The sequence below is a fragment of the Sinocyclocheilus rhinocerous genome, unplaced genomic scaffold (assembly GCF_001515625.1).
Source record: "Sinocyclocheilus rhinocerous isolate Xijiao unplaced genomic scaffold, SAMN03320098_v1.1 scaffold1211, whole genome shotgun sequence".
Lineage (NCBI taxonomy): Eukaryota > Metazoa > Chordata > Actinopteri > Cypriniformes > Cyprinidae > Sinocyclocheilus > Sinocyclocheilus rhinocerous.
The window spans coordinates 847,207-873,649 of NW_015670979.1; the positions used below are offsets into that span (position 1 = coordinate 847,207).

The window sequence follows — 26,443 nt, forward strand, 5'->3', positions numbered from 1 at the left end:
GGTTTCAATGTAACTTCAAGATTGCTGCGCTACTACAAGCAGAAGTAATTTTCCATGACTGACTCTAGTGGACTTTCACGCTTAACTCTGATGATGAAGCGTGAGAGACAGAATGTTTCCAAAAGTAGTGGCCCAGACTAAGGATTGATTGTGGATCTTAGCGCCACTTTGAAGAAGTGGGGAAGTTAAGCTGTGCTGTCAATGATGGCCTTGTCCATTTCCTGAGAACATAGAAGGAGCGCGTTATATAGAGCCCTGGATGGCGGAGGAGGGTAAAAGAATGTTCTAAGTAGAGAAGGATCTGGACACTCAAATCACACGATATACTGAATAAACGCCATAGTGTAGACACATAAAGGACACATTTTGACACAGTAGAATTGGGTTTAGATAATAGATTATATAAAATGCACCAGGTGGACAGCAGAAGATTATGTTTGGGCAGGTGGGCAGAGCTAGTGTAAAAGCATGGCCTGTGTGTGTGTATTAGGGTGATTGTGAAGAGAAGGTCTTACCCTGTGTTTCTTCAAGCTCCCTGGGCTGGTGGGAGATGGACTGGGCGATTTTGCAGAATGGGGTGTGGACAGCTGACTGGCTAGGGTCCCATTCACTACAAAGAAAAAGTGGAAAAATGTCTGAGTTCACAAAAAAAAAAGTGTACAAAGTTTGTGAATGAAGCTCAGCAAATATTTCAAGAGTCCCCAGGAGGCTGCCAGTGCTCTTATATTCAAAGAGTGAGCTTTTCAAAAGCCTGTCTGTGAGTAAGAAGAGAAGAAATCGCCCACACAGCTGCTCCTGCTTCCTACACTCGCATCCCTAAACAAATCCTCTTCGGATAGAGCGCCACACACCCAGTGGCACAAATCCCTCCATTTCTACAACCTCACATCTTCCAAGGCCCATCAGTCATGTTATGACTGCACTAAACACCACTGAGAAGATCTGAACTCTCCGAAGTGATTCATATTCACAGGCGACTGCCTCTTTTTGCTGATACAGATTAGGAATTATCCCTTGCCAGTTTTACACTCTCTCATGTTACCAGGACACACAAAAAAGTTAAACATCCATCGCCAAAACAGTGATTTATACAGAACATCAACATTTAAATAAGTAGCAAAAATAAGTATTATATTTTTAACTGCATAATATCCATTCTAATTCACTTTTGAAATGGAATAAAAGCAGCAGCTATTAGCGTATGAATGAATGGAAAGGTCAAAGCTTGTAGTGAAGTTATAGAACAGAAATAAACCAATGTGTTTTATGACTGCAATGAATTTTTAAATGCATAGAATGATTAAATATTAAATATGAACTGGGCCAAACTAATTGTGTCAAAAGCTACTGTTAAAAATAATATAATATGAATAAATTGTAACACTATTAGTACATTACAGACCCACAAAGGTGCATACACACACACAGTCTTGATGTTAAAATGCTTAAGATGACATGAGGGATGATTGAAAAATTATTTTGGAGAACTGAATTTAATTACCACAATAATTTAATGCACAGCGTGTTGCAACCCATACTAGTTAATTCATTTACAGACTAGTGATAATTTCTAAACTATTTTATTTTGTAGCAGATAAATATGTGAATATCATATAAAAGTTTCAGACACATAGCGTAAAAAAATCAGTTAAAGACGTTTAAACAAATTGTGTTACAACACTCCTCCGTCTCTCCTGTGAAGACTAAATAAATTAGAAATGATTAACCTACTGATTCACATATAAATACATATCAAATAAAAATCCTTCTGGCGTCAATTCCAGCTGAATAAACATCACTATTAAACTCCGTCATAAAAAGTAAAAGCCAGCTTCCCATGTATCCGCAAAAGAGCAGCGAATCCGCCTCTCATACCTTCGTATTGCAGCATCTTGAGACACAGTGCTATTCCAGGTGGCAGAAAGCAGCAGCACTCGCTGAGCGCGGATTCCAATGAATGGAGCAGCGGAGAGCAGAGCGGAGTACAGAGCGTGAGCCGCTGCTCGCTCATTGGCTCGCGGTCTGCCTGCGTAGCTGTGACGCGCGCTCGAGCAGTGCGGTACGGTAGTGGGAGGAGCGCGAGGCTGAGGTAATGGTGGGAACGCGCCGAATCTTCTCACCGACAGACCTTTAATGGCACTCGAACCACAGCTAGATACAAACATAAACACTACCGTATTTTAACACGAGATAGTGATTTCTAAGGTCTCGCTCCTTTTGTGTAGCCTACTGAAAATATATAAGAAATGACCATTTTACTTAGGCTATATAAGTAATTTAAATGTGATCTCTAACGTTATTTGATCTCAGGTATTTATTTATTCATTAATTCGGTTAAGTATTATTTGTTCTCAGGCATTTATTTAATTATTTAGTTATTCATTCATTTATTTGGTTTCTGAAAGCAGGTGAACATTAACCGTTTTAAAAAGCGCTTCTTTATAAAAGCAATTTGTCAACATGACCCTGTGTGATCGATGTGGTGTTTACAGGAAAGAGACAAAGATCAATTATAGATTTTTAGATGTCAATACTTTTAGCTTTCAGTCTATTATTACTGAACGTGATTAAATCTAAATCTAGAAGAAAGAAAAAGAAACAAACAAACAAAGAAAGCTGAAGAATTCAGTTTGGGAGTTTTGGGGTTCGCTAAATTCTCTTTGAAATGCTGTGAGTGAGTGTGTTTGTGAGTGTTTACAGGTTTTGCTATACTTGTGAGGTTAAAATCTTGAACATTTTCCTCATACATAGTGAAACATGCCTAAAAACGACTTCCAATCGTCCAAATCATTTTGTTTTAAATATCAAGAGGTTTATGAGGACCAAATGTTCAGCTGTGAGTGTGTGTGTGTGTGTGTGTGTTTGTCAGACTAGGGGGAAGAAGTACACTCATTAGCACCATCTGTGGTGCTTCATTAATTTGATGTGAGTGATGCTTCACAGACAGACTCATCACTGTTTTATTTTGGGGTTAGTTCTCCAACATGTTTTCAAAGTTCCCTATCAGAAATGGCAAAAAGCTACCCCCTCAGACAAGCGTTCAAATTTAAACCCCTTTTTTTTTGGAAGATTAGAGAACATGTAAAGCAAGGACAGAATATTCAAAACTGGACTGGCAACCAGGATCAGAAATAAACTTTTCCATTAAGGAGATGGAAAAGAAATAAACTTTTCCATTAATTTGCCCCCTGGAATTGGTTTTGAGGGGCATTTGTATCTTTGTAAGAGCAATTTTTATCTCTACTTTTTAAAAATGTATCTGTTGTGTCAAATACTTAAATTTAACCAGCTACTTTAATCAGTGACAATATTATAGACTGTTACCATTCAATTTTTTTTCAACATCAACAAAAGCCATTTTTACTGTGCAAAGGTGGAGCATAAGATGCATCTGACATGGCTTTGATGTTTATTTACACCAACAGTTTAATGCTGCTCACATACAGTACATGTATTTATACAAAACTGCATAATGTAAATAGGTTATAAATTACTAAAACGGGGGTATTCCAAAAAGCAGGTTATGTGACATACACAGGTATGTTTGAGGATAAGCGAGCGGATAACCTCAGCTTTCGGTTCCAAAATCAGAGGTTACATTCAGGGTATGTAAGTAACCGTAACTTGCTCTCTGAAGATAACCTGCTCCGGAGCAGGTTATGTTCCAGGGTTAGTTCACTTCAGCGCACGTGTGATCTACAATCGTTGCCTGGGTTGCGTACGTATATGTGGGGCGGAGCTATCAAAATAGGGGCAAGACCCTTTTGGGGTAGGGGCGTGTTTGTTTTGGTGATTTCAAATATCAACATTGGCTACCAGAAATCACTTACTCTGCCTTTAAATGGAAAAAAATAAAAATGATTGCACAACCATCAATAAGGTGGCGATATGCACTAAGCATGTAAATGACCATTGAACAAAAGAAGAAGAAAGAAACAGCATGGCGCTTTTTCTTAGCGTCCGTTTCCATAGTGACTCGTCGATTCGTCGCTCTGTTGAGAATGTCTTGAGTCTTAACCAGGAACATACTCTGAGTTGAATGAACTTACTCCCGGATGCGTTTTTGGAACCACTCGAGTAAGCAAGGTTTGGGGTTAATCAACCGAAAGTTCAGGGTTTAGCTGACGGTAAGTTAACCGTGCTTTCTGGAATACACCCCAGGACCTCATTAAAGGTTAAACCTGCAATATCATGGCTAAATCATTGTTGATTATTGCTCTTGATATTTTAATGATTATTAATGTCGATTAATAGAATGTTTTTATTTATTTATTTTAAATTTTTTTGTAGGGGAAAAGCATGTCATATTCTGGCTACAGACAAAACAAGCCAAGAACCGTTCATGAATTTGTTTATTGCTTTTTACAAATTGGAAAATGAAGACTTCACATTGGTACACGAAACATTTCGGTAGCACGAAAAACAAAACGGTTATTCAAACTGGGAATAAATTATATCAAGAAAGCAAGCAAAAGAACACTGAAGCAGTCCAAGACTTCAGTCTAATGTGAGTTATGCACGTTCATAAAAACTTGTGAGCAAATCTACTGTAAATTTAATGCTGCAATCAACACTTTTCATTCATTTCACTTTTCACTTAAATTGTGATAGCCGTAATAGTTCTAGCTTAATTCTGCAAGGGCATTTTTTGCCCCCTTATCTTGATTTTGGGGGGCATTTTTGCCCCAAGCCCCTGTTTATTTCTGACCCTGTTGGGAATCAAGTATAAGTTTTAAAAAATAATTGATTTTGATCAAAATTCCTCATATTATCACACCCTGAATAATAACAGATGAGCGTAAGAAGGTTTGACAGCTCAAACATCTATTTTCACGACTGCAAGTAATTGAACATCACGTTCATAACCAAAGCGGAGATTGAATGCATTCCCCACTCCATAAATACACAAACATAAATGACTGCAGCTATAGAGCATGTTACAGCACTACTGGGAGAATGGCCATATTTTATGTATGTGTTCAGCAAGGTTTATAATACAAATATAAATTTAGACACTAAAAAGAGAGAAATGACTCTGAGTTTGCTCTTGTGTAACATGCTCAGCTGTGGGAGGATGGATCCAGTGATGTGACCTCTCTCATCTCTCCTCCTCTCTCTCTCTGCTGTTTACTTCTCTCTTTTTCGCACCAGGTGCAGTTTGGTCCGCTGTTTGCATCTGACCCTTTGTCCATAATTCAAAACGAGGATATGATACAAAAGGGACCGTGAAAGAGGCACAGTATCCTCCCCTGATATACCCCTGTCCTGATCTAACACTCCCACTACAGCTGAGCAGAAATAACTTCTGTGTGAATATGAATGACTTATGATCCGTCACAAAAGAGATGATTATGTTTTTAGGGCTGTTAATCGATCCAAGTTTTTGTAAATTAAATTCATTACATCTATCAATATGTGCAGAAAAAATGCCCCCAAAGACAATTCAAAGAGGAGAGAATCAATGAATAGACATTACAAAAAAAAAGGCTTTTTTGCCATCAGTTACAACATTGCAAAGCAGAAAGCTGTGTGTTTGCAATAAACAAATCCATGATTAAGATGTTTTTTACTTCAAATGAGTCCTCTATCCATAATATTGCTTTCTCCAGTGAAAATGTAATCTCGTATGAATCAGGAGTGAAATATGCACAGATCAAGCTCCGTTTACAAGCAAAAACAGTTCTAAACAAATGTTAGTGGATTTTAATGTGAGACTTTCTATATCTTATCTTATCATCTATACTTGGATGGCCTGAGAGGAGTGAATTTTCAGCAAATTTTCAATTTTGGGTGAATTATTCCTTTAAGTCAATATGTCAATTATGAGATGTTTGAATAATGAGAAATGATAGTGAAATTTTAAAAAGTAAAGTTGTAATTACATGAATGAATTACATAAAGTATATCGAGTGCTTGGCAAAAAAAATGAACACTTTATATGTTTACACGAATTACGCAATACACTATATATAAATACACTTCTGCATTATTAAAATATATGGAGCATCCAGATTGTGGTTGTGCCTGTCCTCTGGGGTGCTCAGAGCTCCATTCTAAGAGCAGAGCAACCTGCTCGGAGTACATTAAAGCAAGCACATCTGTCTCACAGTGGATATAATTTTTAATGAAATTTCTATTTACGGTGCATCTATGTGATATGCACGACAGGGTTTCAGAGAAGAGCCAGACAGAGTGGACCAGGATACAGTAATATCAGTCTCTGTGCAATAAGGGCTATGAAAAATTAATTCCATCACTGACAAATAAACACAACTTTTCATACCATTTTTATTGCAAAGAGTGATACACACAGATAAAGTAGATAATGATTATGTTTATGTTATGGCCAATATTATACATCTATACTGTTTAGACTTTTTCTTTTTAAATAGCATTCCTATTGTGGGCTCTAATCTACAATTTACATGCTTCTGTTGAAATCAGGGTTCACAACATTATATACTCTTAAAAGTAAAGGTTCTTAATTGGCATTGATCCTTAAAGAACCTTTAGCATCCATGAACTTCCCATTGTTCAAAAAGGTTGTTTATTATTAAGGTTGGACTTTTTATATCCATAGGGAATTGACAGGATTGGAAAAGTGTGTGTTAGCCCATAAACTCTGACATTGACATTAAGCAGCATTTAATTAGAGTACTAACTACAGTGACTAGAAACAATCATTACTGACAAAAGCCTGAAATGTTCCTGTAGCTCAAACAGTAGAGAATGGTGTTAGTAATGGTGCTCAATTCCCAGGGAACGCATAAACTGATAAAATGTGTGCAATACTGAATGCAGTACAAGTCACTTTGAATTAAAAAAATGCCAAAAGTATAAATGTTAACCAGTGTGCAGCTTACACTCTGAGAAAAAAAATCCATAGAGAAATAGAAAAGGTACTGGTAGGATTTTATCTGTTAAGTTTACGGACATTTCCTTTAACCATAAAACACCTATGAAAAATCAATGCGCTATAGTTCCTTCATAATTACACAGTTGGACCCTATTTTTATGAACTTTTTTTTTTTTAGAGTTTAGCTAATATTTATTAAAAGAGTCAGGTCACCTTTAGTTACATAGCACTTTATACAGTACAGTTTGTTTCAAATCAGCTTCACCATAATAAACAGAAAAATAACAATCAATGATGCAAACTTCATTAAATATGAGACAAATCGAAATTCTGCTGCAAAGTTGCTCTAACAAGACAGCAGTGTCATTATTCAGCTCAAGTCAATTCAGTGTTGGTTCAGTTCAGTTCAATAACTGTAAAGTTCATCAATTATGAAATGAGTTCAGATTCAGCTATAAGCAGCCATACAGAAGACAGTAGTGTTGTTATTCAGGTTGGGACAGTTCAGTATCAGTGTCGATGTTGCAAAATTAATCAATTATGAGACAAATTCGATTCAGCTATAAATCAGCTCTACAGAAAACAATTGATCCATTCAGCTGAATTCAATTCAAGTTTTGTTCTCATCTGATAGTGTTGGTGCAGTCAAATTGATAATATTACTGAACATTTAAAACTCATATTTTGGAACCAGGTGAAAGAAGTTAATACACTTTGATTAAAGGTGACATATCATGAAAATCTGACTTTTCCAGGTTTTAAGTGCTATAAACGAGCGCGTCTGATTTCGCTCCCTTGGTGACGTGGCAAATGGATCTCATTATAATATTACCGCCCCTTAATCTGTAAGTTTCCACCCACGGCGCCATCATTGTGATTTCGCAAGCGACAACGGTGTACCAGTTCAAATGCCATGGCGAAAGTTTGAGCAAAACACGCTAACTGTTCTGTCTTTGGCTGCACAGACGAGCACAAAACACTATTTAGAGTCCCAGACTCAGAGGAGACAAGATAGCAGAGGATTTATTGATTTATTTACTGTATATTGCTGCTGCCACACAGATCTAAAATAAACATGGCGCAGCTCTATTCTGGAAAAGGGGGCTGGGAGCAGCAGCTCATTTGCATTTAAAGAGACAGGCCCGAAAAACAGTGTGTTTCTGCTTCCACTCAAAATAGACATTTTCAAAATGACATAATAAATGATCTGTGGAGTATTTTTGAGCTGAAACTTCACAGACACATTCTGGGGACACCAGAGACTTATATTACATATTGTAAAAAGGGGCATAATATGTCTCCTTTAAAAATATAAAAATGAGTAATTAACTTTTTTTCTGTGGAATAACGTCCACAGATGAATCACACACAATAAGACAAGGAACATACATTAACAAAATCTAGTTTTCCTGCAGTAGGGCACATGCTAATGGGTTAATGAGCTGTTTGTGGGTTTGTCAGTAACGAGCTGTGCGACTGGCCAGAATTACACAGTAAGAATAATAACAAGGTCTCTGAATTTGAGTGACAGGAGCAGCTCTGCATTTCCTGAGGACAGTGAGCCAGCGGTGTTTGGAGCTGATTAGAGATTACTCTCTGGTGCTCTAATTAAAGATTACTCTCTGGATAAACTGCTCAGATAAAAATTTGGTCGACTACGAGGCCAAGCTCATCCGTGCAAATTCAAAGGAAAGCTTAACAGAAATTCGGGAGGCAAACGACCTAAGATTATAGATAAATAGGACAGGCAGAGAAGGATGCAGATGCAGTCTGTAATGTGAACGGCACAGATGAGCACCATCTCCGCCGGCCCACACAGCTGTTGATAAATATGACAGAGAGAGGCTGCTTATGTCTGTCTCACTGTGTCTCCTTTGTTAAAGCACCTCTAAATGTGTTGTCAAGCTCTACACTTGATTGCGCCGCTCAAACTGTGAATAATCCATAGAATGACATTGGCTTTGGTTTTTCGTTGTGTTAAAAAAACAAAAGGCTTCTCGTAACTGTACACAAACAGTACATCAGTGCCATTTGTGTAGAAATTCATCAGGTAAAGTGCGTTCATGTGTGTTTAAAGGTGTGCAGGCCACTCTCAACCAGAAATCAATGTGCTATACTTAGCCTGACAGGGTGTATTATATAAACAGCACTCATACAGCGAGCAGCTTCATCAATCGGCTCTCTAAAGTAAGCACAGACCTTTCTGCAAATCGCTAATCTGATTCATCCCAAGAAATATCTCACATTTGACCTACGCTGTCTGACATATTACAAGAGAGATGTCTGTTTATCAGCCAGTCTGTTTGATCCTTTCAATTATGGGAATTTTTGGTATATTGACCGTCAGCTTTTGCAGTAGATGTGAATAAAATGCCATTGACTACAACCCAGAAGAAGCAACAACTAAAACGCAACGCAACAGCTACAAAATTACAATTGCAATCATATCTGTCCACTGGTTGTGCCTTGCTGAGAAAGTACAGGACGCCTCCGCTATGTATACACCTGCCCACGCCAGTGTGGGACTCCAAGTAGGAGAGCGAGAAATAAAGACGATATAAGGCGTGTGTTTATATGCTTTAGATTCGGGTGGAGGCTAAATCAAATAACTGAAAAGTTTAGTAAGGCAGGGCTTTTTAACCTTTAGAGAGCCACGGACCACAAACCCAGACTCTCAACCGACCCTGGGACCCCCAGAATTAAAAAGTTGAGATTTTCTCATCCACACTTAATGATAATTTCCATTAAGAACATTAACTGACATTACTACATGAAATAAAAAATATAATGAATAATTATAAAAAATAATTATATAAAAAACAGATCATTGCATAGAGAAATACCTAAAAATGAATATTCTGTCATCATTTTCTCACCTTCATATCATTCCAAACCTGTATGACATCCTTTCTTCTGTGGAACATAAAAGAAGGTATTTTGAAGAATGTTCCAACTGTTTTTGTTCAATACAGTGAACAAAACAACACTGGAGCCCGCTGACTTTGAAAAAAAATCTTTCAAAATGCTTCAAAATATCTTCTTTTGTGTTCCATAGAAGAAGGAAAGAACGTTCGGAATGACAACAGCGTAAATGAAGACAGAATTTTAATTTTGGGGGATAATATATCCCTTGATTTTTTTTATTGCTCAATATTATATAGAATTGAATATAGTCAGAGAATGTGGAGCTCAAGAAGGGAAACACCTCAATTTTATAGTAAACATGCAATTTGGTGCAGTTGCTGATATTTATCTAGCTAAAAAGTAAGATGAAATTGCTTGTAATGTAAATCAATTAGATCTTTATAACAGTATAACAGGCTATTGACATAAAATGCATAAATATCAGTTGTCACTCTATATCTCACAAATAATATGTCTTTGTAAAATAATATTTAAATGCTTAGTTTGATGATCAAAGCTCTGTAGTTTTTATTGTGGGTGGACAATACATTGATGACTGAGAGAACAAATGATGCATCATATTTGATACTCACATTTTAACAATTTTTCTAAAAATGATGTTTGGATAATCAAGTAAACCTCAGTTGCTTCAATCCAGTAAATGTCCGTCTTGAAATATTACTTAAAGTACAAAATGTATTATTACATTTACTTTATTCCATTTAAATACATTTACTTGTACCACAACCTGAAGGTGGACATTTTTAGAATTATACTAAAAGTTTTTTTTTCTTGCTAAAAAGTATGAACTATCAATCAGAGGGCAGAGGACATGTTGTAGATTGTGTACAACAGGATTTCCAGCAAAGGTTTGTTATTCATATTAATAATTTAGAGGCATTATTAATATCCGTATCGAATATGATAGGCTTTATAGGGTTAAGAACATTACTAACACTGGCACATTATATAACACTTAGTTAGACAATAGGTATAAGTGGGATTCAAATACAAAAATATCCTGTTTTATCCAGCCTATTCTCTCCACGGACCTTCAGGGACCAGTATGGACCTCTGAATGAAAACCCTGGAAGCTTTTAGATTAACATAAAAAGTATAATGTCTGTAGCTTTTTAATTTCTTGGCACTTTCTTTTAAAACCATTATTCAATCTTTGCACACTGCAGTGAATTTATCCTAAAACCAAACCGGGCAATGAAACCTTTGCAAACATGAGTCAACCTGACATATTCCCCCTCAACCTATAGGGGTTTCTCATAGGATTAACGGGCTGAATGGTGAAAATGAATGACTGGCACACCGAGCACTCGAAGCAAACCCGATTCCTCGCTTTTATGGTTCATGTCTGCGAGTGTCTGCTGAGAACCAGCCGTCTGACTAGAAGTGATGAGCCGCACTCTCTGAGCCTGCCTCCGCTAAGCTTGCCAAACAGGAAGGGATGCCCATATATGGACAACTCTATTGTCTCCAAGCCACAGTCCCCTTAGCCTGCGTCTCCATGACAACCGGATAGAACAATTTGAACTCTGGATTTAATCCATACACTACCATAATGCTTATGCCGTTAGTTTTTGCATATGGAGTACCATGTATGGAATATGAACATGGTGATAATAGCATATATCAAAGGCATCATAGTATTACCAATAAACCTGGCACAAAAGCAGACCGCATATTGCCTATAATTCAGATCACACACAACAGTATTCATTGCACAACAGTTGAATGTGGATCTGCAAGACTGAGTCACACTACCCCCCTCCATCTCTCTCTCGCTCTCTCTCTCTCTCATCACCCCATCTACCTCCCTCCCCCATACCTCAATATCTCGTATCTCTCGTCTTTGACTCCTCTCCATCGGGATGCGCCCTTGTGAATCAGACAGCTATATCTGAACGCAAACACACTCCGCTCCAAGGGTACACAGGCAACGAGGGGTGCTTTATTACTCGGAGAGCTGTCACACACGCATGACTTCCTATTCGTTTGTTTATTATCTGATGTGAGAAGTTAATTACCTTTTTTTAACAAACGTTCAATCAGGAGCAAATGTTTGAGAAGGGGGTTCACGTGTACACAGGAAACTACTCAGAGAAGCATTTGCAGTTGCATAAACATGCATATACAAGCACATGTAAATGTTACCTGATCCAGAAGGAGACTTGCTGTGTCTGAAAAGGGCGAGACTTCTAGGAGAGCTTCTGTTTAGAGACCCTATCTTCCCATAGGATGTTGATTTCACCACTCTGCACTCTGTCACACAGCAAAATCCCATTAGATAGATAGTGAGGTCTAAAAGTCAGGCACTGATGAAATTATTTCTATTTGGCAGTGGAAAAATTAATGCATTTAAATTTTTTTTAGAATTTTGGTATTTGGTGTTTCATCTAGCAAAGATGGACACACATAGCACACAGCATGGTAAACATGGAAGCTCAAATGGAAGCTTTTTTTCTATCATATCACATGAGTTTCCATGTTTACGATATCCAATGCTCTCTATGCATGTGTTTTTATGTGAATAAAAGTCTAAATAAAATTTTTTCATCATATAAAGTAATCTCATCTATTCACAAGGTTTGGATTAAACTGATTTATATGGATTTATTTTACGACGCCTTTATGGCCTTTTTGGATCTATTCAGTTGTGGTTACCTGAACTTTCATTAGGGGGACAGAACCTCTCAGGATTCATTAGTAAAATATGACAATTTTCATTTTTGGGTGAACTATCCTCAGGAAGGAAGGAAGGTCTGGAATGACATGAGGATGAGTAAATGGTTCTGCCAATAAATATGGGTGATTAAATATGGTTATGTCAAACATATTGTGCTCCATTAATGAATTTTACAATATTACATCAGTAGTAAATGTTAAATCAATAGCTGACTGCTTAATTTTCATTATTTCAACAGCTTTTCCTACTGTATATCCCACTACCAAATGACTGTCTAGTTCGATTGCCAGCTCAAATCCTCTTTAAAAGTCCTCTAAAACTCAAACTCAAACTCTGCCTGAAGATAATCCTTAAACTGAAGCGCTAAATTAATCCTCCTTTAAAAACAGTCTGCTTATTGAAGCACATTTATGCAAGTGTGATCAAAAAGATGGCAGTGCTACAAGTGAGGAAAAGGCCTTAACCCTAAACAGAGATCAGAGACTGAAGATTCAATTAGATTCTCTGCAGATTAAGTGCTGCTCATATTCTTGCATGCTCCGTGTTTATATATCCCATTTTTGCTTTTGCTGCAATAACCCTGTGTACATAATGCATTGAGAGAGAGCAATAAGACTGTGACACCAGGTATGACAGTAAATGCCACAGTCTATTAAGGCAGGATTTCTTGAAGGGCAGGACGCCACTCCACTCTCTGTTTCTATGGAGTTACATATAGATAGAAAGTTCCAGCACTTAACTCTCCAGTACTAACAAATCCATTTCTTTTATAAGACACAACAATTTTGGCCATATCGTCCAGCCCTACCTTAACCCTAAACAGAGATCAGAGACTGAAGATTAAATTAGATTCTCTGCAGATTAAGTGCTGCTCATATTCTCGCATGCTCCGTGTTTATATATCCCATTTTTGCTTTTGCTGCAATAACCCTGTGTACATAATGCATTGAGAGAGCAATAAGACTGTGACACCAGGTATGACAGTAAATGCCACAGTCTATTAAGGCAGGATTTCTTGAAGGGCAGGACGCCACTCCACTCTCTGTTTCTATGGAGTTACATATAGATAGAAAGTTCCAGCACTTAACTCTCCAGTACTAACAAATCCATTTCTTTTATAAGACACAAGTCTTGTTAAGTCTAAGTCTTGTTTTAAAAATATGCTTTCTCACAATTGTTAAGCCTTACATAATCTTTCATCAACAACAATTTCATAACTTGTGAGTATTATGTATCAAATAAAAATTAACATGATATATCACTGCCAGTGTGCAGTTATGGGCTACCATTCTGCTCATATTAAATATGCGTCCTCCAGGGAAATCATTGTCGTCAAAGGCTGCCATTTTGGCTCCATCCATCTCGTCATCGACATGCTTCATATGTTCCTCTCGGCTCTGATCAGAACTCATTAGAGTGGCACGTGTTCCTCTACTAGTGCCTGTGTAATTAAACCTCTACTCATGATTGACTGCACTCGCTCTAATTCAATGTGATAAACCATTCGACATTCATTAAATTTGTTCTGTACAGTGGAGCTGTAACTCGGTTACAGCCATTTATCTGTCAGATAGACAGTCCGATAGAGATGGATGGATGGATGGACAGAGAGATAGCTAGAGACACACACAGACGATAGACAGACAGATAGATAGATATATAGATAGATATAGAGAGCGAGAGCGAGGGAGAAAGACAGAGAGAGACATACAGTGGGTAAAAAAAAGAAAAAGAAAAGAATCACTCCCCTTTAAAATAATCACATTTTGTTGCTCTGCAGCCTGAAATGAAGACGGACACAGTTTTTGTTTCATCCAGCTGTATTTACAGTGCAACTTACAACATCCAAGTGAAAGATATAACACCAACATGTCAGAAAAAAATAAAATAAATAAACAACAATAATCACCGAGTTGGAAAAAGGATCACCGCCTTGTGTCAGTATTTTGTTGAAACACCTTTTGCTTTAATGACAGCCTTTAGTCTGTTATGATATGCTTCTACTAACTTTGCACATCTAGACTTTGCAATATTTGCCTACTCTTCTTTGCAGGACTGCTCAAATTCAGTAAAAAATTGATGGTGACCTTTTGTGGAATGCAGTCTGAAATAATTTCACAGATTTTCATTGGGGTTTAAGTCTGGGCTCTGTCTTGGCCATGCAAGGACATTCACCTTTTTCACCCCCATAACAGGATATCACCACCTCCATGCTTTACTGGAGGAATGCTGTTATTTGGATGGTGAGCTGTATTGGATTTCCGCCAGACATATTGTTTGGTGATGGGGCCAAATAATTCAATTTTAGTCAATTTTAGTCTGCCTCAGAATCTTCAAGGTGCATTTTGGCAAAGCTCAGACGTGCCTGCATGTGGCCTTTCTTGAGGAGTGGCTTTTTTCTTGCAACACTCCCATACAAGCCACATCTGTGGAGAATTTGTGATATTGTTGTCACATGCACACAATGACCACTTTGTCATAAATGTGTCATTAAACCAGTTTCCTCCTGGCTTTTTCATCCAGTTTGGAGCGCTGTCCTGATCCAGGGAGGGTCTGTGTTGTACCAAATACCTTCCACTTCTTAATAATAGACTTCGCTGTTAGGCATTGATAAATCACGGAGATCTTTTGACAGTGTCTTGCCACCCATAATTGATTGTTTGTTTCAGTTGCACTACCAAGAAATGAAATGCTCCAGGAAAGCTCTGTTCATACTGAACTAATCAAAATGACCACAGCTGATCACAGCTTTGTGTGCCATTGAGAAGGTGATTACCTACACCTGATTTACAAGTCATTTTTAGGAGGGGGGTGATCCTTTTTCCAACTCAGTGATACTTTTTTTTTTTTTTTGACATGATTAGGGTGGGAATGTTATCTGCATAAATTCACTTGGTTAAATTGTAAGGCACTTTGAGTATTTTTTATATATGTTAATGTCTTTTATGTTATGTATTTTTTGTGCAGCAGCACGCCCTTTGTCCAAGCCAAATTTGAGAAAGAGATTAATACAATTAACCTTACCTTACCTTAAGTGTGTGCAAACACACAAGGAATTTGTTATAGATAGATAGATAGATAGATAGAGAGAGAGAGAGAGAGAGATAGATAGATAGATAGTAAGGGGGTGAGAGGGAGATAGATAGAGAGAGAGAGAGAGAGAGATGTTTTGACAATAAAGTCTCTTTTATTAAAGAGCTCTTCCGAATACATTTTAGAAAACTGGGGCGCCTGCTCTTCACTCAGCTCACATCAGCACAGAGGAGGAGCCAAACAGTGAACAGCCTTTGTCTCTTCACAACATTAATGAAAGGAAACCAGACACAGAAACATATAGATTCTCATTTCCTGACAACAACAACACAACAGGAACAACATGGAGAGAAAAGAAGAGGAGAGGCCAGAGGAGGAGAAGAGGTCTATCCATCTAGGACAAGTGGCGAAGGCAGACACCCATTAGAGAAGTGGCTGGTGTAGGCGTTAAGGGGGAATAAGCCTTTATTTTATATTCCCCATTTGTGGGATGAAACTTTAATGGACTCAGTCATAAGCTTCTTATGAATTAATGTGTAACAGGATGTTATTCATTAAAGACGGGACAAAGAGAATATTTCTGGGTAGGTGGAAGTTGCCATCCACATGGACCTTCTGCTGATGAGATCATGACAAGTAGTGTTTTTTCACTCAAATGAATACAAAGGCAACTACTGAAAGGCTCTTTACCGCTGTCATCCAACATAAAGTCATCCTGGTAACGGAACTTCTCCGGGCCACATGCGATGAAGATGTCCTCCTCTCCAAAGAAATCTTGAAGGCATATGACCTGCGATTGAAAAGAGAGAAAGTCATTAGCAGCATTAGATCCATTAGAGCATCTGAATGTCTCTTTAATAATGGCTTTAGGATAGAAAACCTAATGATCTAAGAGCCCAAATTACAGATCCAGCCTCTCTTCTTCAAAAAAACAATGAGATGGTTTGATCGTGATCGCCACCCAGAAGGCTTTGAAGGCTTTACTGAGCCCATCTCTAATGTCTTTTTAAGATGAGTAACCACCAGCCATGTTATTGTTGATTGCCCCTAATCAAGAAGAAGTTAGATCTTCCAGCCAAGCATCATTTCCCATCAGCCCTGTGGCCATCTTTGGGGACGCTGCAATGATAATCTTTTTACAGTTTGATCATTTCAAACAATGAATCAAGGGGACAACAAGTAAAAAAATGCATATGTAATCAGACTTGAGAACAGCACAAGACCCACACGGGGGCTACAGAGGACCTTTTCAGAGAAGAACCAGGAAATGATTCCTGTTTTTCTGACAAAGTATGATTTCTATTCTAGCCCCCTAAAGCTTGAATGAAGAGAATGCATGATTCTTCATTAGCCAGACAGACATTTTTTGTAATGAAGGGAGAGAGTACAGAAACTTGATTTTAGTTTCTTGATTTGATTTTATTCATGGGGGGTTGGAAACTGACATTGAGATTGCACTTTTGTTTGCTATGGCATCAGTTATTATTATAAAATTATATAAATGGAAATAAATGATAACTTGAGGAATGTGAAAATGAGAAAACAATTTTTGCATTTTTCTGAAGACAGTGTGAGTTGTGATTAGCTGCCAGCTGCTAAGGTGTTCTCAGTGGTTTAAGCATGTTTCTACGCAGTTGTCAAGTAGTTTTTTTAACTAGGCAGTTTCTAAGGTGTTCTGAATGGTTTAAGCATGTATCTGTAACAGAGACGCTGGAGTTTGGTTAGAATCCATGAGCGGAAGTTTATTAAAGGTCAAGGCTTTAAACAGATGTCGATAATCAGGCAGAGGGTCAAAGTCAGAGAAGCAAGCAGATCGTTCGTCATACACAAGGGCAGAAGCAGAGACAATAGTGGAGAGGCAGGCAATGAGCCCAAACACAAACATCAGTCCTATCAGGCGTTAGAACAAAAGGGGCAGAGTACAAATACCGTGAGTCAAGAAGTCAGGCAGAATCATACACAGGAAATCAATCAGGAACAGAGGAAGAGTAACGCTTGGTAAGGCAGATAAACTGGCAATACTTCGCGATCAGCACATGGACTGGTCTCAGTTTATATGAGGGGTGTTGCAGTGATACAGTGACTCATACAGAAAGATGACCAGCGCGTCAATTCGCCTTGATGCCATGAGAGTTCGGGGTCGTGAGTAGAGAGCCATGGATATCCTAAAACAAGTTCGTGTTTGGGAGAGTCGATGATGTAAAAGACGATGGATTCCTTATGAAGGGTTCTAACTTGGAGGGTGAGTGTTTTGGTCTGGTGAGTGATGCCTCTTCCTATCAATTCACCATCGATAGCCTTGACTTGGATAGGTGGGGTGCACATTTGTGTAGGGATTTGATATTTGGTTACGATGTCCTGGTGGATGAGATTCAGGGCGGCTCCGGAGTCAATCATCGCTGTGAGGTCAAGAGAGAGAGTATCAGTTCTTAAGACAACAGGGAGTGTGAATGACTTGTTGCTTAAAAGGGCAAAATGTTCAATATTTACCCGGGGATTATTTTGAAGCTTGTGGGGGCATCCTAAACTGCGGTGGCCTGATTCACCGCAGTAAAAACACAGTCGTTGATGTCGTCTCCGTTCTCTTTCACTCTCAGATAGTCGGGACGTGTTTATTTGCATGGGTTCCTCAGGGGAAGACATTTCCACAAGGTTGGGTGTGAGATCGTTGGTTCGCCCACCCTTTCCCACTTCTCCTTTTAGGAGCTTGTCTCATGAGGTTATCAATCCTGATGGCGAGTGTGACAAAATCGGAGAAGGAGGACTCCTCACCCTTGCATGCAAGTTCTGCCTGAAGATCGCCGTTGAGACTTTGGTGAAACTTAGCTTTTAAAGCGACATCATTCCATCCACTCTGGGCAGCGAGCGTTCTGAATTCAATGGCAAACTCAGCAGCGGAACGATTACCTTGTGTCAGATTGATGAGCTGTGTCGAAACGTCCTTTCCGCCGTGAGGATATTCAAACACTTCACGGAGTTGTTGAATGAAGTACATCACTGAATTCCTCAGGCGTGAATCCGAGTCCCAAACGGCTGCTGCCCAGTCGATAGCTCTGCCCGTCAACAGTGTCATTATAAAAGCGCACTTTTTGCCCTCTGATTCAAATCTCTCTCCTTGATGATCCAGATAAACTTGTACTTGGCGAATGAAGCCCTTGCATTGCTCAGCGGTACCGTCAAATTTGTCAGGAAGAGCGAGACTTACGGTCTTAGGAGTGGGTGGAGGGAGAGATCGAATGTAGTGCGTCAGGTGTTCGTTGACGGTCTGCAGCTTGGTGAGTTGTTCCTGATATTTCTGGAGCATTTCAGCTTGGTATGAGAATGCTGTTTGCAGATTCGACACTTCCGCTGGATTCATAGGTGGCGAAGTATTCTGTAACAGAGACGCTGGAGTTTGGTTAGAATCCATGAGCGGAAGTTTATTAAAGGTCAAGGCTTTAAACAGATGTCGATAATCAGGCAGAGGGTCAAAGTCAGAGAAGCAAGCAGATCGTTCGTCATACACAAGGGCAGAAGCAGAGACAATAGTGGAGAGGCAGGCAATGAGTCCAAACACAAACATCAGTCCTATCAGGCGTCAGAACAAAAGGGGCAGAGTACAAATACCGTGAGTCAAGAAGTCAGGCAGAATCATACACAGGAAATCAATCAGGAACAGAGGAAGAATAACCCTTGGTAAGGCAGATAAACTGGCAATACTTCGCAATCAGCACATGGACTGGTCTCAGTTTATATGAGAGTCAAACAGGACGTGAAAGCAGAGGAAGCAGAGGGAGTGGAGCACGGTCAGTACTCGGGCAAGGGCTCCCTCTGCTGGCTTGGCGTTACAGTATCTATCAGTTGCTGTGTTCTGAGTGCTTTAGCATGTTGCTAGGGAGTTGCTAAGGTGTACTGAGTGTTTTAGCACATTGTTAGATAGTTGCTAAGATGTTTTGAATAGTTTAAGCCAGGGGCGTAGGCAGCGGACGGGCCTGACGGGCACAGGCCCGCCCACTCTGATGAAAGGCCCCCCCAGTTTATTATACACATATAGCCTAATATTTGTTAAATAATTATTGTTTAATCTATTTTAACACAATTAGAGAACTATTATAACATCTCAAATAACTAAAATAAATAAAATGTGTTTTTGCATAATTCTTGTTGAGTTTGATTGACAGCAGTGTTAGCCAATTGTTATCTAGGCTGTTTCAGGTATGTCACGCATGTAAATTCGTGCGTGTTCACCCATTCAGTTGGACTGTAATTTGCAGCTGTGTTAGAAAATGTTAGAAAAACAGCAGCAATGCATAATTCTGTAAAAGACTTTTAAAAACTCGCAATGACGAGGGAGAGAGCCCGTCCATCAGCCCGCAAGTAAAGGCAAGACTTTCAGTTCCACGCGCTGGAACTGAATTTAAGACCAGCTGTTGCCAGTCGTCCACACAAAGTTTAGCCTATTTTTTTTATTATTATTTATTTATTTATTTATTATATAATTTTTGTGACTGAAGCCGGCGATTAACTGCACCTGTTTCCTAATTTGTAGGCCTATTAATTTTAATAACGAATTAACAAAATAAACAAAAAAAATCACAAACATGACATTTCTGAATAAAATAATTTTATACACTTACTTTTATTATTAAATTAATATTAGGCTACAATTAATTTGCCCCACAATAATATCATAGCGCATCACCGCATAACTGACGCGCTGCAAGGATAATAAAGATTAGGCTAGCTTACTCCTCATTGAAAATGATTTTAAAAAGGTCTTTCAAAACAGATTTATTATACAATGAATTATAGGCCTATAATTAAAATTATTAACACTGCAATTATCAATGAAAAAGCTTTATTTCAAGCACCTACTTTTTAAAAAAGAAAAAAACAACAACCTGTTTAACACGAAATAGCCTAAGTTTCTTCTCTCTTTATTTATTTATTTATTTCCCACTAGCCTGTGTTCGGGCCACAAGAGAAATATTAAGGGAGTAAATTAAAACATTTACATTTAGCTATATACTGTTATCAGCATATGAAGTAGATTCGTCTCTCAAACAATTATTTATAATATTGCAACGTATAACCCACCCACCCTTGAGTTTGCGGTTGTGGGCCGCGGATTTGCTAACTTGCCACTGGACTCCGTCCGTTAATTAGCCTAGTGCCCGTTCACTTTTGCCCAGGCCCGCCCAAAAATAACATTCTGGCTATGCCACTGGTTTAAGCACATTGCTAGGCAGTTTTTAAGGTGTTCTGAATGTCTTCAGCATGTTGCTAGGTAGTTGCTGTGTTCTGAGTGCTTTAGCACATTGTTAGGAGTTGCTAACATGTTCTGTAAGGGTTTATGTTTCTAGGAAGTTGCTAAGGTGTTCTGGGTGTTTTAGCACATCGCTAGGCAGTTGCTAAGGTGTTCTGAATGGTTTAAGCATGTTGCTAGGCAGTTGCTGTGTTCTGAGTGCTTTAGCACATTGCTGGGCAGTTGCTAAAGTGTTCTGAATAGTCAAAGCATGTTTTTAGGCAGTTGCTAAGGTGTTCTGATTGTTTTACCACATCGCTAGGCTTGATAGTTGCAAAAGGGTTCTGCATTTTTAGAACATTTCTAGGAAGTTGCTAAGGTGTTCTAAATGCTTTAGCTTGTTGCTAGGCAGTTGCTGTTCTGGTGGTTACTAGGGCATTGCTAGGTGGTTGCAGGAATGTTCTGGCTGTTTGAACATCAAAAAAGCCCACATACAATATATGCTGATCCCTAAATATGGCTCAGATCCCACTTTCAATGTAAATCCATAGGAAGTTTTCACAAATTGTAAGTCTGATTTCTTGGTAATAGCATCAATTTATGGTATTTTCAGACACAAACAACATTAGCTAACTGGCATGGCACAGTTTACAACATGTGGTGTACTAAGCAACAAGAAAAAGAAGAAGTGGAGGATAAAAAGGGTTTGTTTTGAGAACTAGTTGCATCCAAAACAGCTGGAGCACCGGCCTTAAAGATGAGAATATTTCTGATGTTTCTCACCATGCGGCAATTAAAAAACATCAGAAAAACAGTTCCACATAAGGGCGCAGTGCAGAAAAGACCACTAGGATGAAGATGATGCACAAAAAGAGGCGAGAGAGAATCAGAAAGTAGGAATGGAAGCAGCAAAGCGTCAAACTCAGACTGACGGAGATAGCTGGCTCCCAGAGCAAAAAAAAGTAGCTTTGATGTTGCGAAGAAATATAAAAACAAGTTTGGTTATGCAAGACTGTGATCAGAAGTTCTCTGTCTCTCTAAGTGGAACAGACAAAGTGATCAAGCTGGCACAATAAACTGCAGAGCTATCCAAAGATTAAATGCTTATAACATGGATTATTTCTGAACAGCAGCTTTGATGAAGATGAGACCAATGCATGGCGAAGCGCTGATTATGCCACTTGCATAATTATATAAAGAAGTTAAACGTTCAGTGAATATAAGGAAATGCTCAGAGGACAACACATTAAATTAAATATTTTTAGCTGAAAAAACAGTTTCCCATTCAGAGATTTAAAGTCCAAAATTTTACCTTCTTCTATTTTCCCTGAAAGAACAGAGTAAACAATTAAATTAGTAATTTTTATAGCATAGATGGGCACAGACACCACAGAGGGGACTAGATAGTAAGCTCCCGTTTAGCAATGCTACAATTGCGCCATCTAGAGGAAAATCTGTGGCAGCGCATGATATATTTGTCTTTTCTCTTCTGCTGACATGGTTCATTTGTAGAGCAGTTAAAATCATTAAATGTTTAATATTCACTACGAATATGTGGGGGTTAGATTCATATCCATATCAATTTCCTTCCACTGATAAGACCATATTAATAGAATTAATAGAATATTTACCTAAATGATAGAGGGCAATGATTTGTGAAACCACTAGGTGTCGCTGTTTACATGCACTAAGCCAAAACATAAGGAAAACAAGAATGGCAGTAAACTGGCTTTTTTTATTTTTTTTTACATGAAAATCTAATTGAAATGCTGTGACTGAACTTATGGCAGTAATAAACCACACATACATACACTTTCCATTACTCTTTCTGTTTCTTTCACATAAAATCTAATTCAATTATAATAGTACAACTAAAAAATTACAATAAATTCACAGGAACACACGTAAGAAATTCTATGTCACAAAATAAATATTTAAGATGTATGCGGGGGCAGTTGTGGCCTAATGGTTAGAGAGTCAGACTTGTAACTCAAAGGTTGTAGGTCTGAGTCTCGGTACCGCCAGAGTTTGTGTGTTGGGGGGAGTGAATGACCAGCGCTCTCTTCCACCTTCAATACCACAACCGAGGTTAAATGAGACCCTTGAGCAAGGCAACTCCCCGGGTGTTGCAGCAAAAACGCCTGTCCACTGCTCTGTGTGTGTGTGTGTGTGTGTGTGTGTGTTCACTGCTGTGTGTGTGCACCTGAATAGGATAAATGCAGAGCACAAATTCTGAGTATGGGATGCCACACGTCATGTCACTCTTTGGAACAAAAACTCAAAATGTTGATCTAATGTAATTTGCAACAAATTAGAAAAATGCTATTGCAGACTTTTAGACCCCAACATGTAAATCAAACAAAAGTTTTGCAATTCTTCATTTTGCTTCTTTTCAAATGTGAGCACACAAATAAATGCATTTTGGCAGGCAAATATTTTGAAGCCTGGAGGACTAAAAGGTCTCTTGATACAAATGAACTGTCTCATTGTATTATGTTAAAACAAATTAAATCTCTCTTCAAGGCAGCATTTTGCTGCAGTACAAATGCTCCATCTTGTTCTCACCCACGGCTCTGGTAATTCAGCAAAAAAAGAAAAAAAAACTGTGATATGCTATTGTTATTTCCCGCTTTCAGGGAAGTTTCATACAGGAACAGAACTCTGTACAAAATGTTTGAAACAATTTGAGGATGTGAACAGAAAGTGAGGCCAGTGGGATTATATATAGCTGCACAGGTACACTATGTCGTCATCAAAAAAAGAGGACAACATGAAGGACAAAAAATATTTTCTTTAACCCTAACTGAGGCTCATGTGAAATCAGCATTTCCATTTCACATTATATTATTTTTGCTTGAGAAAATGGGAAAGCTGACCCCGGCCCAGACCAGATGTTTTTTGCTTTAACATGAATGATATGAGCCCAGGGTGCAACATAAAGAGCATCTCATGGTCTGAGCAAATGTGTTAACATCTCTGTGACAAAAACACACTCTTATGTGCATAATAACCCAGAACAAATGCAGAGAACCTCTTAACAGGGTTAAAATTGTGCCCCTCTGTTCTCAGTGAGGATAAGATAAGCATTTGTCCTGGTTCAGGAGGAAAGTGTTGCGTAAACAACAAGTTGGGTTTCTGACAGCTGGCGTGAACCAGAGGAATGGATAACAAATTTTGCACCTCTGTCTCTCTCTTTGTCTTCGATCTCAGACTCTATAGTGTCCACCAAAAAAAAAATCCACCTATGTCACCCAACAATAGAGTGTGTACATATTTACAAATTATTGTACTCTTATTTACAATACCATCCACAAATCTTGGTAATCTCTCTAATCTACATGAAATTACTGCATTTACTATGGCAAAAATTTGGAAAGGCTTTATTATTTTATAAAATGCCTAAATGGGCATTTCTAAAAAGTAATTTTATATGCCATGCCAGTTGCATTTGGATCAAAAATATTTTCTTTAAAACAATGTGCACTGATTAGTCCACAACAGTGTTGTTATTGTTTACTAAATTTAAAACTATTAAAAATGTTTTTGTTAATTGAAATGAAGTTGAGGTAAAATAAAATATAAATTTTAAATTAAAAAATTAAAATGAGAAATGTTGCACTGGCAACTAATTTAAAAATTTAAACTGCAAAAATGTTTAAACTGACATACTAAAATTACTAAAACAAAAATATTAAAAAATAAATAAAAAACTACTAAAAATGACAAAATTACTCAAATTTAAATTAAAATTAAAATGAGAACTGAATACTGAAATTAAAATGAGAACTGAAAATGTAAATTCAAAATACAAATAAATACTTTAATAGTATAAATAATATTAAATAATAAAACAAACAACACTGGTCCAGAATAAGAACAGGAATGTGTATTAAGAATGTTGACCTTAAAACGGTTTATTAATCACCTGAACAGAAAAATTTCAAACTGAAATGTGTAAATGTTTGTGAGAGCAGCACCAAACAGGAAACCCCGCCCCAAACTCATGCCATTGGTTGAGCCAGTGTTTCTGTGTCAGGCTGATCAAACAAACGGAGCCAGGGTTTTTACTTATCAGGGAACCTACAAATAGATTACTGATAGTTATATCTGCATATTAAACAGGGAAAAGCAGAAACTATTAAACATTAAAACTAAACCAGGAAAAGTAGAAAGCATTCAAAATTTAAACTTGAAACGCTGCAGCATTTGACAGACAGTCAGAGTGAGTGGCGCTGTCCTTGGTGCTGAGAGTCTAGCACTGCAACAGAGACATTTTTCTCATAGCCAATGAGAATACACCCACAAGATGTTCATGCCATGTGTTCGTTGACAAGAGAGAGAAACAAGCTATGTTTGCAGTTCTCTCCAACGTGGAGAGAAATAACAAGTGCCTCAAAAGTACAGCCTTAGAAACCAAACCAAACCAAAACAAAGGCAAAAGGGCCTTCTTCCTTTCTCAAAGCACTCATTCAGGGTCATACTGCAAATCTTGAGTAACCAGGCTGGTGGTTAATCCAGTTAGTATCCGGTGATGGGACCTAGAATAGCTGTCCCTGTCAAGAGGGGCAAGGAAAAATACACTGCCATGACAAAGCTGAGGTCATGACCTGCATCAATACCAGTTCATGCTTTCACACTCATCCTCATCCCACCGACCTGCACATGTGTGCATGTGAAAAACAGCAGGGAGTCTGTAGTGGTAGAAATGTAGAACATCAAGCTCACATACAGCCATCCTACACCCATATGTGTGTGTTCATGTGGGTGTATGTGTGTGTAAATGTGTGTAGAGGGAGTGAGGGAAGAAAATAAGGCCTAACAAAATCAGGCGGTATGACAGCATTATGATCGTGGGAGGCTCATGTCTCATCAAAACAGTTTGGTCCTTAAACAGAAGAAGCCCATCAGACAACAGATTGAATTATTGCCCACCTCCATCTGAGTGTTCCTCAAGCCACCGCACAAAGTGTTCAAAATAACTGCTGTCTTTAGCTTGTTTTGTATTCGGCTGAGATGAGACACAAGATGAACTTTGACACCCTGACATTTCATAATGTCAAATTTGAATCTGATGACATAGTGGGGTACATAAAAGTTTGAACAATATCTTTAAGGCTCAGGAATTTCTTTCGCCTGAGGAACACAGATAATATAGGCAGGAACTTTTTCCACATAATGAAAATACTTAGTGACCTTTAATACTCCAAAAAGGACAAACAGATTTCATAACAATAACAACATAATAATATGGCACTTTAAGTTGGACTGTGTTTGAGGTTTTTTTTTTTTAAAGAAATTTATACTTTTCTTCAGCAAGGATGCATTAAATTGATCAAAAGTGACAGTAAACACATTTATAATATTACAAAATTTCACAATTCTATTTCAGACAAATACTGTTCTTTTGAACTTTCTATTCTTCAAAGAATTAAAAAAAAAAAGGTTAATGGTTAATGTGTGTAATTTTCAGCTATTGAATGACTTAAGAAGCTGCATGGACATCTTTTAAAGGGGTCATATGATGCTGCTAAAAAGAACATTATTTTGTGTATTTGGTGTAATGAAATGTGTTTATGTGGTTTAAAGTTAAAAAAACACATTATTTTCCACATACTGTACATTATTGTTTCTCCTCTATGCCCCGCCTTTTTGAAACGCGTCGATTTTTACAAAACTAATCGGTCTGAAAAGCGAGGTGTGCTCTGATTAGCCAGCTATCCAGTGCGTT

The 26,443-nt window shown here is 38.1% G+C and overlaps 1 protein-coding gene across 1 annotated transcript in view; it reads right to left on the reverse strand.

The window, feature by feature from the left end:
- The window catches only part of LOC107734449 (serine/threonine-protein kinase DCLK1), a 54,331-nt gene that overhangs the window by 13,423 nt on the left and 14,465 nt on the right, over positions 1-26,443 (reverse strand). The window contains exons 4-6 of the mRNA XM_016546412.1: positions 16,182-16,281; positions 11,927-12,034; positions 516-610 (exon numbers count right to left, since the gene is read on the reverse strand). Coding sequence (XP_016401898.1) covers positions 516-610; positions 11,927-12,034; positions 16,182-16,281 — 303 coding nt within the window. The remainder of the gene's footprint in view (positions 1-515; positions 611-11,926; positions 12,035-16,181; positions 16,282-26,443) is intronic.